This window comes from Hyperolius riggenbachi, chromosome 12 (assembly GCF_040937935.1).
Source record: "Hyperolius riggenbachi isolate aHypRig1 chromosome 12, aHypRig1.pri, whole genome shotgun sequence".
Taxonomy (NCBI): domain Eukaryota; kingdom Metazoa; phylum Chordata; class Amphibia; order Anura; family Hyperoliidae; genus Hyperolius; species Hyperolius riggenbachi.
This window is the reverse complement of record NC_090657.1, coordinates 228,132,849-228,150,669: the sequence shown is the minus strand read 5'-3', so window position 1 is coordinate 228,150,669 and position 17,821 is coordinate 228,132,849. Positions and strand designations below refer to the sequence as shown.

General features: G+C 47.8%; 1 protein-coding gene across 4 annotated transcripts in view; it reads right to left on the bottom strand.

Annotated features, from left to right (window-relative positions):
• Nucleotides 1-17,821, bottom strand: part of ARHGAP27 (Rho GTPase activating protein 27) — a 185,526-nt gene that overhangs the window by 76,003 nt on the left and 91,702 nt on the right. For 3 of the 4 annotated variants that reach the window (XM_068261980.1, XM_068261981.1, XM_068261983.1), the window contains 3 exons: nt 8,709-9,119; nt 3,276-3,437; nt 3,111-3,191 (listed from right to left, as the gene is read on the bottom strand). In XM_068261980.1, coding sequence (XP_068118081.1) covers nt 3,111-3,191; nt 3,276-3,437; nt 8,709-9,119 — 654 coding nt within the window. The remainder of the gene's footprint in view (nt 1-3,110; nt 3,192-3,275; nt 3,438-8,708; nt 9,120-17,821) is intronic. The other variant, XM_068261982.1, reaches the window with a different exon arrangement.

Genomic DNA, 17,821 nt, shown 5'->3' with positions numbered 1-17,821 from the left:
GTTCTCCTACTACCTACCCCCTATGTTCTCCTACTACCTACCACCTATGTTCTCCTACTACCTATCCCCTATGTTCTCCTACTACCTACCACCTATGTTCTCCTACTACCTACCACCTATGTTCTCCTACTACCTACCACCTATGCTATCCTACTTTCTACCACCTATGTTCTCCTACTACCTACCCGCTATGTTCTCCTACTACCTACCCCCATGTTCTCCTACTACCTACCCCCTATGTTCTCCTACTACCTACCACCTATGTTCTCCTATTACCTATCCCCTATGTTCTCCTATTACCTACCACCTATGTTCTCCTACTACCTACCCCCTATATTCTCCTACTACCTACCACCTATGTTCTACTACCTACCACCTATGCTCTCCTGTTATCTACCCCATGGGCTCTCCTACTACCTACCACATAAGCTCTCCTACTACCTACCCCCTGGGCTACCCTACTACCTACCCCCTATGCTCTCCTACTACCTACCCCCTATGTTCTCCTACTACCTACCCCCTATGTTCTCCTACTACCTACCCCCTATGTTCTCCTACTACCTATTACCTATGCTCTCCTACTATCTACCCCCTATGTTCCTTTACTACCTACCACCTATGTTCTCCTACTACCTATCCCCTATGTTCTCCTACTACCTATTACCTATGCTCTCCTACTATCTACCCCCTATGTTCCTTTACTACCTACCCCCTATGCTCTCCTACTATCTACAACCTATGCTCTCCTACTACCTACCATCTATGTTCTCCTATTACCTATCCCCTATGTTCTCCTACTACCTACCACCTATGTTCTCCTACTACCTACCACCTATGTTCTCCTACTACCTACCCCCTATGTTCTCCTACTACCTACCCCCTATGTTCTCCTACTACCTACCACCTATGTTCTCCTACTACCTACCCCCTATGTTCTCCTACTACCTACCCCCTATGCTCTCCTACTATCTACAACCTATGCTCTCCTACTACCTACCACCTATGTTCTCCTACTACCTACCCCAATGCTTTTCTACTACCTAACTCCTATAATCTATTACTACCAACCTCCTATGCTCTCCTTCTACCTACCACCTATGCTATCCTACTATCTACCACCTATGTACTTCTAATAGCTACCCCCTATGCTATCCTACTGCCTTCCCCCATGCTCTCCTACTACCTACCACCTACAGTGGTATGCAAAAGTTTGGGCAACCTTGTTAATCGTCATGATTTTCCTGTATAAATCGTTGGTTGTTAGGGTTAAAAATGTCAGTTAAATATATCACGTAGGAGACACACACAGTGATATTTGAGAAGTGAAATGAAGTTTATTGGATGTACAGAAAGTGCACAATAATTGTTTAAATAAAATTAAGCAGGTGCATACATTTTGGCACTGTTGTCATTATATTGATTCCAAAACCTTTAGATCAAATTATTGGAACTCAAATTGGCTTGGTAAGCTCACTGACCCCTGACCTACATACAGAGGTGAATCCAATTATGAGAAAGAGTATTGAAGGGGGTCATTTGTAAGTTTCCCTCCTCTTTTAATTTTCTCTGAAAAGTAGCAACATGGGGGTCTCAAAACAACTCTCAAATGACCTGAAGACAAAGATTGTTCACCGTCATGGTTTAGGGGAAGGATACAGAAAGCGGTCTCAGAGATTTCAGCTGTCTGTTTCCACAGTTAGGTGCATACTGAGAAAATGGAAGACAACAGGCTCAGTTAAAGTTGAGGCTCGAAGTGGCAGACCAAGAAAATCTCAGATAAACAGAAGCGACAATGGTGAGAACAGTCAACCCACAGAACAGCACCAAAGACCTACAACATCATCTTGCTTCAGATACAGTCACTGTGCATTGTTCAACCATTCGGTGCACTTTGCACAAGGAAATGCTCTATGTGAGAGTGATGCAGAGGAAGCATTTACTCTGCCCACAGCACAAACAGAGCCGCTTGAGGTATGCTAAAGCACATTTGGACAAGCCAGCTTCATTTTGGAATAAGGTGCTGTGGACTGATGAAACTAAAATTGAGTTATTTGGGCATAACAAGGGGCGTTATGCATGGAGGAAAAACAACACAGCATTCCAAGAAAAACACCTGCTACCTACAGTAAAATATGGTGGTGGTTCCATCATGCTGTGAGGCTGTGTGACCAGTGCAGGGACTGGGAATCTTGTCAAAGTTTAGGGATGCATGGATTCCACTCAGTATCAGCAAATTCTGGAGACCAATGTCCAGGAATCAGTGACAAAGCTGAAGCTGCGCCAGGGCTGGATCTTTCAACAAGACAACAACCCTAAACACTGCTCAAAATCCACTAAGGCAATCATGCAGAGGAACAAGTACAAGTTCTGGAATGGCCATCTCAGTCCCCAGACCTGAATATAAATCTGTTGTGCGAGTTAAAGAGAGCTGTCCATGCTCGGAAGCCATCAAACCTGAATAAACTAGAGATGTTTTGTAAAGAGGAATGATCCAAAATACCTTCAACCAAAATCCAGACTCTCATTGGAACCTACAGGAAGCATTTAGAGGCTGTAATTTCTGCAAAAGGAGGATTTATTAAATATTGATTTCATTTCTTTTTTGTGCTGCCCAAATGTACAGTATGCACCTGCCTAATTTTGTTTAAACAATCATTTCACACTTTAAATCCAATAAACTTAATTTCACTTCTCAAATATCATGGTGTGTGTCTCCTATATGATCTATTTAACTGACATTTTTTATCGTAACAACCAACGATTTATACAGGAAAATCATGACGATTAACAAGGTTGCCCAAACTTTCGCATCCCACTACATACTCTCTCACTACCTACCTCATATGGTCTCCTATTACCTACCCTCTATGCTCTCTTACTACCTAGTATTTCTCTGTATGGGATGTCCCTGCATATGTCTTTTCTCTACTGCTTGTCTCCCCCCCTACTTTCTATTGGATGTCCCTTGTGATTGTTGTCTCCTTTTATTGGATTGCCGCGCCCCTTTCTAGATGTTCCCTCTGCCTTCCGAATATTTAGTTCAATGAACGAAAAACAAAATGTTAGCATGGAGTCTAAAACAGATCTTAAATGTGTTTCTGGTCACTGACCTGAGGTAATCTCCACTGTGACAGAGAACTTTCGGGGGAATAATAGAAAGTCTTGCCATACTGGTCTTGTGACTGCAGCCACTGCAATGACAGGTCCATACTTATCCCACCGATACCCAGATATCTAGAGATACATTATCAGCAATAAAGTGGCTCTGTACTTACCTTTTCTCCATTATAGGAATTTGTGTACAGTTTACGTCCATCCTTCATTTCACAGGACCAGCCTGACAGATCGTCTGAGTAAGGGGCATCATAGTCCGCATCCGGGTAATGTTCTTTCTCCTGAGGGGAATAACCGGGGTAATCGGCTTCAGGAGTTGGTGGCTGGCAAGAAATTGAGAAAAGTTTGTTAATATTCTCATACATATGATTAAACGGTGGTTACACAATGGTGACACGATACAAATCTCTCACAGTGGTGATACAATACAAATCTCACACAGTGGTGACAACACAATTCTCACACAGTGGCAAGATACAAATCTCACAAAGTGACATGATACAAATCTCACACTGGTGACACAACAAAAATCTCACACAGTGGTGACACAATACAAATCTCACACAGTTGTAACCCAAAACAAATCTCATACAGTGGTGACACGATACAAATCTCACACAGTGGTGACACGACACAATTCTCACACAGTGGCAAGATACAAATCTCACACAATGGTGATACGATACAAATCTCACACAGTGGTGACACAATACAAATCTCACACAGTGGTGACAATACAAATCTCATACAGTGACAACACGATACAAATCTCATACAGTGGTGACACGACACAAATCTCATACAGTGGTGACACGAAACAAATTTGACACATTGGTTATAGTACACAGATCTCACACAGTGACACAATACTGGTTGAACTCGATATACGTATGTCTTTTTTCAACCAAAATAACCACAGATCTCACACAGTGACCCGTTAGAAATCTCACACAGTGGCACGACACAAATCTCACACAGTGGTGGCACGACACAAATCTTACACAGTGGTGGCCCGACACAAATCTCACACAGTTGTGACACAACACAAATCTCACACAATGGTGACATGATACAAATCTCACACAATGGTGACATGATACAAATCTCACACAATGGTGACATGATACAAATCTCACACAGTGGTGACATGATACAAATCTCACACAGTGGTGACATGATACAAATCTCACACAGTGGTGACATGATACAAATCTCACACAGTGGTGACATGATACAAATCTCATACAGCGGTGACATGATACAAATCTCACACAGTGGTGACACGACACAAATCTCACACAGTGGTGGCACGATACAAATCTCACACAGTGGTGACACGATACAAATCTCACACAGTGGTGTCATGATACAAATCTCACACAGTGACACGATACAAATCTCACACAATGTGACACAGTACAAATATCACACAGTGGTGACACAATACAAATCTCATACAGTGGCAACACGATACAAATCTCACGCAATGGCTGGCTGGTGTAATGGTTAAGGGCTCTGCCTCTGACGCAGGACACCAAGGTTCGAATCTCGGCTCTGCCTGTTCAGTAAGCCAGCACCGATTCAGTAGGAGACCTTAGGCAAGTCTCCCTAACACTGCTACCGCCTATAGAGCACGTCCTTGTGGCTGCAGCTCTGGCGCTTTGAGTCCGCCAGGAGAAAAGTGCAATATAAATGTTATTTGTCTTGTCTTGCCGTGGTGACACAACAATTCTCACACAGTGGCAAGATACAAATCTCACACAGCGACACGATACAAATCTCACACAGTGACACGATACAAATCTCACACAGTGGTGACAGAACACAAATCTCACACAGTGACACAATACAGATCTCACACAGTGAACCGATACAAATCTCACTCGGTGGTGACACGACACAAATCTCACAACGACACGATACAAATCTCACACGGTGATGACATGACAACAATCTCACAGTGGTGACACGACACAAATCTCACACAGTGACATGATACAAATGTCACACAGTGGTAACACGACACAAATGTCACACAGTGACAATACAGATCTCACACAGTGGTGACACGACGACACCAATCTCACACAGTGGTGACACGAGAACAATCTCACAGAGTGGTGACACGACAACAATCTCACAGAGTGGTGACACGACAACAATCTCACAGAGTGGTGACACGACAACAATCTCACACAGTGGTGACACGACAACAATCTCACACAGTGACACAATACAGATCTCACACAGTGACACGATACAAATCTCATACAGTGGTGACACTACACAAATCTCACACAGTGACACGATACAAATCTCATACAGTGACACGACACAAATCTCAGAGACACAATACAAATCTCACACAGTGACTTAAGGCAGAACTCACGCAGTGACACAATACAAATCTGACAAAGTGACACAACACAAATCTCACACAGTGGTGGCACGATACAAATCTCACACAGTGGTGACACGATACAAATCTCACACAGTGGTGACACGATACAGATTTCACACAGTGGTGACATGATACAGATCTCACACAGTGGGGACAAGACACAAATCTCATACAGTGGTGACATGATACAGATCTCACACAGTGGGGACAAGACACAAATCTCACACAGTGGTGACACGATACAAATCTCACACAGTGGTGACACGATACAAATCTCACACAGTGGCGACACGATACAAATCTCACACAGTGGTGACACGATACAAATCTCACACAGTGGTGACACGATACAAATCTCACACAGTGGTGACACGATACAAATCTCACACAGTGGTGACACGATACAAATCTCACACAGTGGTAACACGATACAAATCTCACACAGTGGTGACACGATACAAATCTCACACAGTGGGGACACAGCACAAATCTCACACAGTGGTGACATGACAATGACACATGACACTGCTGCTGACCTCTGTCTAGCCAATGTTAAACTACTGCTCATATCCTACTCCCCGCTGACTACCCACTGCTCATATCCTGCTGCTGACCTCTCTCTGGCCAATGCTAAACTACTGCTCATATCCTGCTCCCCGCTGACTACCCACTGCTCATATCCTGCTCCCCGCTGACTACCCACTGCTCATATCCTGCTCCCCCGCTGACTGCGTACATACAAAAATGGCGCCTGTAAAAAAAGACGCGGGATACAGCCAAAATTATACGTTTTTATCTAAAACAATATTTTTCGTTTATAGCTTATAAACGAAAATCAAGTGCTAAATATGTTGAATAAACAGAAATGAAATGGCAAAATACCGTCTATAACAAAAAACGATATTTACACTTGTATTAAGCATAGTAATACAATTGTAGATATTACAGGTATTTTACTGCAACTATACCTAACTGTACTCTAACAGAGATCTCTCCCTATCCCTAACCCCTAGACCCCCCTTGGTTGAAAAATACATAATTTATTAAATTGTATATTACAAATATTGTACTGTAACTATATCTAACCCTACTCACATAGAACCCCCCCTGTACCTATCCCTAACCCCTAGACCCCCGCCCCCTGGGGGTACCTAACCCTAAAACTCCACTTGTAGTGCCCAACCCCAACCACCCCCTGGTGGTGCCTAACCCTAAGCCCTCCCCTGGTGGTGCCTAAATGTAACCCCCCCCCGGTGGTGCCTAACCCTAACCACCCCCCTGGTGGTGCCTAACCCTAAACACCCCCCCCCCCCAGTGGTGCCTAACCCTAACCACCCCCCCGGTGGTGCCTAACCCCAACCACCCCTTGGTGGTGCCTAACCCTAAACCCCCCCCCCCCCCTGGTGGTGCCCGACCCTAACCACCCCCTGGTGGTGCCTAACCCTAAGCCCCCCCTAGTGGTGCCTAAATGTAACCCCCCTCGGTGATGCCTAACCCTAACCACCCCCCCGGTGGTGCCTAGCCCTAACCCCCCCCCGGTGGTGCCTAGCCCTAACCCCCCCCCCCCCCCCCCCCCCGGTGGTGCCTAACCCTAACCACCTCCCTGGTGGTGCCTAACCCTAACCACCCCCCTGGTGGTGCCAAACCCTAACCACCCCCCTGGTGGTGCCAAACCCTAACCACCCCCCTGGTGGTGCCAAACCCTAACCACCCAATGGTGGTGCCTAACCCTAACCACCCCCCTGGTGGTGCCTAACCCTAACCACCCCCCTGGTGGTGCCAAACCCTAACCACCCCCCTGGTGGTGCCTAACGCTAACCACCCACTGGTGGTGCCTAACCCTAACCACCCCCCTGGTGGTGCCTAACCCTAACCACCCACTGGTGGTGCCTAACCCTAACCACCCCCCTGGTGGTGCCTAACCCTAACCACCCCCCTGGTGGTGCCTAACCCTAACCACCCCCTGGTGGTGCCTAACCCTAACCACCCCCCTGGTGGTGCCTAACCCTAACCACCCCCCTGGTGGTGCCTAACCCTAACCACCCACTGGTGGTGCCTAACCCTAACCACCCCCCTGGTGGTGCCTAACCCTAACCACCCCCTGGTGGTGCCTAGCCCTAACTACCCACTGGTGTATATTTAATCCAAATAAGTGTGAATGAAAATTTACTTGTTACACTCCTAAAAGCGAAATTTAAAAACAAAAAATAAGTAAAACCAAAAGTAAAAACAAATTTGTAAACAACATTTATAATAAAGTTTATTCTGTAAACGAAAATTTTTGTTAACACGATCCCTGCCACCGCTATTTCTCGGGCGCCCTGTTTTCCTGTCGGGCGCTCAATAGCCAATATTTTGCATTGCAGCCTATGGCGGCACCCTTTTTGTCAATTAGCCATATGCGCCATTTTTTCCTGCTTCCCTGCTTACTAGCCACTGCTTATATCCTGCTGCTCAACTCTGTCTGGCCAATGCTAAACTACTGCTGCCACTTCTGCTCCCCGCTGACTACCCACTGCTCATATCCTGCTGTTGACCTCTGCCTGGCCAATGCTAAACTACTGCTGCCACTTCTGATCCCCGCTGACTACCCACTGTTCATATCCTGCTGCTGACCTCTGCCTGGCCAATGCTAAACTACTGCTGCCACTTCTGCTCCCCGCTGACTACACAATGCTCATATCCTGCTGCTGACCTCTGCCTGGCCAATGCTAAACTACTGCTGCCACTTCTGCTCCCTGCTGACTACCCACTGCTCATATCCTGCTGCTGACCTCTGCCTGGCCAATGCTAAACTACTGCTGCCACTTCTGCTCCCCGCTGACTGCCCACTGCTCATATCCTGCTCCCCGCTGACTACCCACTGCTTACATCCTGCTGCTGACCTCTGTCTGGCCAATGCTAAACTACTGCTGCCACTTCTGCTCCCTGCTGACTACCCACTGCTCACATCCTGCAGCTGACCTCTGTCTGGCCCTACTACCCACTACTCATATCTTGCTGCCACTCACTGCCTAACCAGTCATTGCTGGATTCCTGTTGCCCACCTTTGCTATTCTGAAACCTCCATTGTCACAATGATGATGCTGAAATTACACATTTCTTATTACAGCAGAACCATCTACATCCAGATGTTGACAGGACCCCAACAAAAGGAGATCGCATGTAATAAAAGCAGCACTACATAATGTACCCTCCTGTCCGCTGAATCATATGGAGAAAACATTGACTTTCCCTCCAGTGGATGCAGTTCGTCCTCTGTTGGGGGGTCCCAGGATGTCTCTCCTGTCACCAGATTATAGAAGTAGTACTGTCCACTAGAATCATCAAAGAGTTTCTCCCAGTCAGCGTCTCCTAGTGTCGGGCTCAAGGATGCCGGGGTGATGGGCGGCTCCTCTGCTTCATCAAAAGGACAATCCCAAGTGGTTTCTCCAGTCGCGCTGTTGTAGTAGAACAGCTGCCCACTGCCCTGGTCAGTGTGTGTCTCCCAGTCATCTATGGTGCTAGCAGAGCTATGGTGCTGAGAAGAGGATCTCTCCCTCGATCCAATTTTATGAACCTCCTGTAAGTTAACATAGATGGATTCCTCTTCTTCAATCACCACCTAAAATATTAAGGAAAGAAAGTGAATTAATGACACAGCTGAGGCTAATGCAGTCAAAATGAAACAAGGCAATGACTGACACCATCGAGAGATAAACACAACAGACATTAACCTAAGGCTCAGTGGCGTAGCTAAGGAGCTGTGGGCCCTGATGCAAGTTTTACATCGGGCCCCCAAAGCACTCTATACATAACAAGTGATACGGTGCACCAAAACCTGTCAATGAAAACTACAGTGTCAGAGGTGCAAGAAGGGGATGGGGAACAGTTTGTTAATGATTACCACTATTCAAAGTATCTATAGAAGTGATTATTATGAGCACAGGACCAATAGAGAGCCAATACTGTAGATGTGGGAGAGCCCTTTGGGCCCCCCTAGCCCAGGGGCTCCGATGCGGTTGCTACCTCTGCACCCCCCTAGTGCTACGCCCCTGCTAAGGCTACCCCATGCCCAACACTGGTCTACACTGACTTCATGCCCAACACTGGTCTACACTGACTTCATGCCCAACACTGGTCTACACTGACTTCATGCCCAAGACTAGCCTATTCTCACCCCATGCCCAACACTAGCCTACTTTCGCCTCATGCCCATTAGAGATGTGGCGAACGGTTCCAGGCGAACTTTGTTGGTTTGCGTTCGCCTGTACCAGGCGAACTTTTGCGGAAGTTCGATTCGCCCCATAATGCACTATGAGGGTCAACTTTGACCCTCTGCATCACAGTCAGCAGGCACATTGTAGCCATTCAGGCTACACTAAGCCCTGGAACCCCCCCCCCCCCCTCCCTATATAAGGCAGGCTTGCTGGCCATGACACTCTCTCGTGTGCCTGCTGCAAATAGACAGACTAGGGAGAGCTGCTGCAGATTTTTTTCTCCTAGGGAAAGATTAGTTAGGCTTTTGGCTTGCTCCTGGCTGATTGTTATTGCTAAAATAGCACCCCTCAACAGCTCTTTTGAGAGCTAATGTTTTCCTGATGTGTTTTTTTTTGTGTGTGTTGCTCACTAACACTGACATTAAACAGCCCTATCTGTTGCAGCTGGACCTTGGTAATTGTTCTTACTTTGCCACACAGGCCCTGCCTAACTATCTATACTGGGACACCTACCTATGCCTACCTAACTACTGGAGCACCTACTTACCTATACGGGGACACCTACCTACCTACCTATACTAGGGGACCTACCTATGCCTACCTACCTATACTGGGTCTCCTACCTATGTCTAGCTAACTACTGAGACACCTACCTATGCCTACCTACCTATACTGGGTCTCCTACCTATGTCTAGCTAACTACTGAGGCACCTACCTATGCCTACCTACCTATACTGGGTCTCCTACCTATGCCTAGCTAACTACTGAGGCACCTACCTGTGCCTACCTACCTATACTGGGACTCCTACCTATGCCTAGCTAACTACTGGGACACCTACCTATGCCTACCTACCTATACTGGGTCTCCTACCTATGCCTAGCTAACTACTGAGGCACCAACCTACCTATACTGGGACTCCTACCTATGCCTACCTACCTATACTGGGACTCCTACCTATGCCTAGCTACAGTGGCTTGCAAAATTATTCGGCCCCCTTGAAGTTTTCCACATTTTGTCACATTACTGCCACAAACATGCATCAATTTTATTGGAATTCCCCGTGAAAGACCAACACAAAGTGCTGTACATGTGAGAAGTGGAACGAAAATCATACATTATTCCAAGCATTTTTTACAAATAAATAACTGCAAAGTGGGGTGTGCGTAATTATTCAGCCCCCTGAGTTGATACTTTGTAGAGCCACCTTTTGCTGCAATTACAGCTGCCAGTCTTTTAGGGTATGTCTCTACCAGCTTTGCACATCTAGAGATTGAAATCCTTGCCCATTCTTCTTTGCAAAACAGCTCCAGCTCAGTCAGATTAGATGGATAGTGTTTGTGAACAGCAGTTTTCAGATCTTGCCACAGATTCTCGATTGGATTTAGATCTGGACTTTGACTGGGCCATTCTAGCACATGGATATGTTTTGTTTTAAACCATTCCATTGTTGCCCTGGCTTTATGTTTAGGGTCATTGTCCTGCTGGAAGGTGAACCTCCGCCCCAGTCTCAAGTCTTTTGCAGTCTCCAAGAGGTTTTCTTCCAAGTTTGCCCTGTATTTGGCTCCATCCATCTTCCCATCAACTCTGACCAGCTTCCCTGTCCCTGCTGAAGAGAAGCACCCCCCGAGCATGATGCTGCCACCACCATATTTGACAGTGGGGATGGTGTGTTCAGAGTGATGTGCAGTGTTAGTTTTCCACCACGCATAGCGTTTTGCATTTTGGCCAAAAAGTTCCGTTTTGGTCTCATCTGACCAGAGCACCTTCTTCCACATTGTTGCTGTGTCCCCCACATGGCTTGTGGCAAACTGCAAACGGGACTTCTTATGCTTTCTGTTAACAATGCCTTTCTTCTTGCCACTCTTACATAAAGGCTAACTTTGTACAGTGCATGACTAATAGTTGTCCTATAGACAGAGTCTCCCACCTGAGCTCTAGATCTCTGCAGCTCGTCCAGAGTAGTGTTGGGCGAACAGTGTTCGCCACTGTTCGGGTTCTGCAGAACATCACCCTGTTCGGGTGATGTTCGAGTTCGGCCGAACACCTGACGGTGCTCGGCCAAACCGTTCGGCCATATGGCCGAACTAAGAGCGCATGGCTGAACGTTCCCCGAACGTTCGGCTAGCGCTGTGATTGGCCGAACGGGTCACGTGGTTCGGACCCGAACGCGCTCTGATTGGCCGAACTGTCACGTGGTTCGGGTAAATAAATACCCGAACCACGTCATATCTCCGCCATTTGTCTGTGGGTTTAGCTTTGGGTAGGCAGGCAGGGTAGTTCGCGCTCCAGCCACGCTAGCCAGGGTCCCCCCTGTCATTGTGTCACTGCTGGGAACAGTAGTACACCGCTTGCTCAGCCACACTATATAGCATTCTGTTTACTGCCACTCTGTGTACCTCGCTCAGCCACACTATATAGCATTCTGTTTACTGCCACTCTGTGTCTGCTGGGAATAGTAGTACACCGCTTGCTCAGCCACACTATATAGCATTCTGTTTACTGCCACTCTGTGTACCTCGCTCAGCCACACTATATAGCATTCTGTTTACTGCCACTCTGTGTCTGCTGGGAATAGTGGTACACCGCTCGCTCAGCCACACTATATAGCATTCTGTTCACTGTTCTGTGTCTGCTTGGAATAGTGGTACACCGCTCGCTCAGCCACACTATATAGCATTCTGTTTACTGTTCTGTGTCTGCTGGGAATAGTGGTACACCGCTCGCTCAGCCACACAATATAGCATTCTGTTTACTGTTCTGTGTCTGCTGGGAATAGTGGTACACCGCTCGCTCAGCCACACTATATAGCATTCTGTTCACTGTTCTGTGTCTGCTGGGAATAGTGGTACACCGCTCGCTTAGCCACACTATATAGCATTCTGTTCACTGTTCTGTGTCTGCTGGGAATAGTGGTACACCGCTCGCTCAGCCACACTATATAGCATTCTGTTTACTGTTCTGTGTCTGCTGGGAATAGTGGTACACCGCTCGCTCATCCACACTATATAGCATTCTGTTCACTGTTCTGTGTCTGCTGGGAATAGTGGTACACCGCTCGCTCAGCCACACTATATAGCATTCTGTTCACTGTTCTGTGTCTGCTGGGAATAGTGGTACACCGCTCGCTCAGCCACACTATATAGCATTCTGTTCACTGTTCTGTGTCTGCTGGGAATAGTGGTACACCGCTCGCTCAGCCACACTATATAGCATTCTGTTTACTGTTCTGTGTCTGCTGGGAATAGTGGTACACCGCTCGCTCAGCCACACTATATAGCATTCTGTTTACTGTTCTGTGTCTGCTGGGAATAGTGGTACACCGCTCGCTCAGCCACACTATATAGCATTCTGTTTACTGTTCTGTGTCTGCTGGGAACAGTAGTACACCGCTCACTCAGCCAGAGTATATAGCATTGTGTTTACTGCCACTCTGTGTACACCGCTCAGCCAGACTATATACCATTGTTTACTGACACTCTGTGTACACCGCTCAGCCAGACTATATACCATTGTTTACTGACACTCTGTGTACACCGCTCAGCCAGACTATATACCATTGTTTACTGCCACTCTGATTCTGCTGGGAACAGTAGTACACCGCTCGCTCAGCCACACTATATACCATTGTTTACTGACACTCTGTGTACACCGCTCAGCCAGACTATATACCATTGTTTACTGCCACTCTGATTCTGCTGGGAACAGTAGTACACCGCTCGCTCAGCCAGACTATATACCATTGTTTACTGACACTATATAGCAGACTATATAGCATTGTGTGTACACCGCTCAGCCAGACTATATACCATTGTTTACTGACACTCTGTGTACACCGCTCAGCCAGACTATATACCATTGTTTACTGCCACTCTGATTCTGCTGGGAACAGTAGTACACCGCTCGCTCAGCCAGACTATATACCATTGTTTACTGACACTCTGTGTACACCGCTCAGCCAGACTATATACCATTGTTTACTGCCACTCTGATTCTGCTGGGAACAGTAGTACACCGCTCGCTCAGCCAGACTATATAGCATTGTGTTTACTGCCACTCTGTGTACACCGCTCAGCCACACTATATAGCATTGCGTACTCTGCCAGTCAGTGTGTATATTGCTGGGATCAGTAATACTCCACTCACCGTCAACCACTATATGAGCTCAACATGAGTTCCCCAGAGACCTCCGCTGTGAGCAGCACTCCCAACAACAGCAACAGCCAACGCCCCACGCAAGCTATAACATCCACCCCAGCAGCCAGTGGTCAGCAGCAGCCCTCCCCGGAGGAGAACGTTGTGTCCATCAGTCCGTCGCCAGAGCGATTAATGAGGGCTGCCATTGAGGAGATGATGGGGCCTGATGTGGAGGAGGAGGTCTGGCTCAGGCCAGCATCCCAAGTTAATGTTGAGGACGATGAGGGGTCTGTGTCTGGGGATGTTGGGGTGGCAGAGGTGGTGGGTGGGTCAGACTCAGGAGAAGAGTTGTATGATGAGGATGATGATCGGGACCATCTGTATGTGCCTCAGAGTCCGACCCCGGAAAACATGTTGTATCGTGTGTTTAGGTACTAAAATCTGCGTTCCCTCCCAGTAGTGTTGGGCGAACAGTGTTTGCCACTGTTCGGGTTCTGCAGAACATCACCCTGTTCGGGGTGACTATATAGCAGACTATATAGCATTGTGTTTAATGCCACTCTGTGTACACGGCTCAGCCACACTATATAGCATTGTGTTTACTTCCACTCTGTGTCTGCTGGGAACAGTAGTACACCGCTCACCCGCCACTGTATAGCATTGTGCTCTGTGTCACTGCTGACAATAGTGGTACACCGCTCACCCACCACTGTATAGCATTTCTGTACTGCCACTGTACTGCTGCCAGTCAGCGTGTACTTTAAGGATAAGTGAAATGAGGAAGAAATCCGGTGAAAGAGGGAGGGGCAAGGGAAGAGGTGTTTCCCCTGACGGTTCACGTACAGGCCACAGGGGAGCACCCAAGAAAACCCACTCAATACTGCCCATGTTGTCCAGGACAACAACCCTCACAGATCCAAAAGAACAGGACCAGATAATTACTTGGATGACCTCTCAAGCGTCCAGCAGTGGGTTAAGCAGCACCAGCACATCACGCACGAGGTCCGAGTCCTCAGCCAGTTAAAGTCTGGGCTTTCTTTGAAGACTGCACTGAGGATGTTACCATGGCGATTTGCAAGGTGTGCAAGACCCGCCTGAGCAGGGGGAAAAGTATTAACAACCTCTCCACCACCAGCATGAGCCGCCACATTCTATCCAAACATCCCACTCTGTGGGCAAACGCGGCAGGACAGGGTACCACCAGCAACACTGCCTCCCTTGGGTTCACCAGACTCACCACCAGACCCGCCTCAGCAGCAGCAGTAGCCCAGCCATTGCGTGGTTCACAACATTCACAAACATCAGACGATGCTGACACTGTCACTTTCCGGACTAGTGCTCTTGAGGTCTCCCAGTGTTCATCAAACACAACAACCAACAGCCCTTCGGTGTGCAGCGCTACGGTTGAGTTGTCTGTCTCTGAGATGTTTGAGCACAAGAGGAAATTGCCAGCAAATGACCCCCGGGCCGTGGCAGTAACAGCCAGCCAGCATAGCCAAGCTTCTGGCCTGCGAAATGCTGCCATATCGAGTGGTGGAGACAAACAGCTTCAAGGGCATGATGTCAGTGGCCATCCCACGTTACGTGGTTCCCAGCCGCTACCACTTTGCGCGCTCTGCAGTGCCTGAGTTGCATGAGCACGTGGTCAGCTAAATAACCCGAAGCTTGAAGAATGCCGTTGCCTGCAAGGTTCACCTCACCACTGACACCTGGACGAGTGCGTTCGGCCAGGGTCGATACATCTCCCTTACCGCGCACTGGGTGAACCTTGTGGAGCCTGGCAGCGATTCCTCACCTGCTACGGCGCGGGTGTTGCCCACGCCGCAAACAGCTGGATAACAACAGCAGCACCTACCTCTCTGACTCCTTCTCCTCCAACGCATCTCAAAGCTGTACCTCATCCGGAAATGCTAACCCAGCACCAGCAGCAGTAGGATCGTGGAAGCAGTGCAGCACAGCTGTTGGCATGCGTCAGCAAGCGTTGCTGAAGCTGATCTGCCTTGGGGATAAGCAGCACACAGGGGAGGAAATTTGGAGGGGAATAAAGGAACAGACGGATTTGTGGCTGGCACCGCTGGACCTGAAACCGGGCATGAAGCTAGACACCTGGCACGAACTGGCAATGTACGCAATAGAGGTGCTGGCTTGCCCGGCAGCCAGCGTTATGTCGGAACGCTGTTTCAGTGCTGCCGGAGGCATCATCACAGATCGGCGTATCCGCCTCTCCACAGAAAATGCAGACCGTCTGACTCAAATTAAAATGAATCAATCCTGGATTGGAAACGACTACGCAACACTCCTGGACCCCAACCAAGTAACATGACCGATGAACATCTGGGATGGTTTAGCGTTTCCGGTCCCTGTTTATTGAACCTCTCATCTGTATTACATTTATGACTGCATGGCGGCAAAAAGCATTGCTGCTATATCCGCACGCTTTTTGTCCTCATGCAAGGCCTGGGTTGTTGTGTCTCACAAAGCGTGGCCTTCTCCTCCTGCGCCTCCTCCTGTTCCATCACGTGTGCTGCTGCTGCTGCTGCTGCTGCTGCTGGGTTACCGTTGCCGGTCCCTGTTTATGGAACCTCTTATCTTTATTACATTTATGACTACATGGCGGTACAAAGCATGCTATCCGCACGCTTTTTGTCCTCATGCAAGGCCTGGGTTGTTGTGTCTCACAAAGCGTGGCCTTCTCCTCCTGCGCCTCCTCCTGTTCCATCACGTGTGCTGCTGCTGCTGCTGCTGGGTTACCGTTGCCGGTCCCTGTTTATGGAACCTCTTATCTTTATTACATTTATGACTACATGGCGGTACAAAGCATGCTATCCGCACGCTTTTTGTCCTCATGCAAGGCCTGGGTTGTTGTGTCTCACAAAGCGTGGCCTTCTCCTCCTGCGCCTCCTCCTGTTCCATCACGTGTGCTGCTGCTGGGTTAGCGTTGCCGCGTGGTCCCTGTTTATTGAACCACTTATCTTTATTACATTTATGACTGCATGGTGGTACAAAGCATGCTATCTGCACGCTTCTTGTCCTCATGCAAGGCCTGGGTTGTTGTGTCTCAAAGCGTGGCCTTCTCCTCCTGCGCCACCCTCCTCCTGTTCCATCACGTGTGCTGCTGCTGGGTTAGCATTACCGGTCCCTTTTCCTGGAACCTCTTATATGTATTACATTTATGACTGCATGCCGACAAAAAGCATGTTACCTGTGCAAAGAAAACAGACATTTCCCGCATTTAAAAGACAGTTTTCCCTTTGAAACTTTAAAATCGATTTTCTCAAAAACTATAAGCTCTTTTTGCTAAAATTTTTTTTCCTCTTGTACCCACTCCCAAGGTGCACATACCCTGTAAATTTGGGGTATGTAGCATGTAAGGAGGCTTTACAAACCACAAAAGTTCGGGTCCCCATTGACTTCCATTATGTTCGGAGTTCGGGTCGAACACCCGAACATCGCGGCCATGTTCGGCCTGTTCGGCCCGAACCCGAACATCTAGATGTTCGCCCAACACTAGTCCAGAGTCACCATGGGCCTCTTGACTGCATTTCTGATCAGTGCTCTCCTTGTTCGGCCTGTGAGTTTAGGTAGATGGCCTTGTCTTGGTAGGCTTACAGTTGTGCCATACTCCTTCCATTTCTGAATGATCGCTTGAACAGTGCTCCGTGGGATGTGCAAGGCTTTGGAAATCTTTTTGTAGCCTAAGCCTGCTTTAAATTTCTCAATAACTTGATCCCTGACCTGTCTGGTGTGTTCTTTGGACTTCACGGTGTTGTTGCTCCCAGTATTCTCTTAGACAACCTCTGAGGCCCTCACAGAGCAGCTGTATTTGTATTGACATTAGATTACACACAGGTGCACTCTATTTAGTCATTAGCACTCATCAGGCAATGTCTATAGGCAACTGACTGCACTCAGATCAAAGGGGGCCGAATAATTATGCACACACCACTTTGCAGTTATTGATTTGTAAAAAAT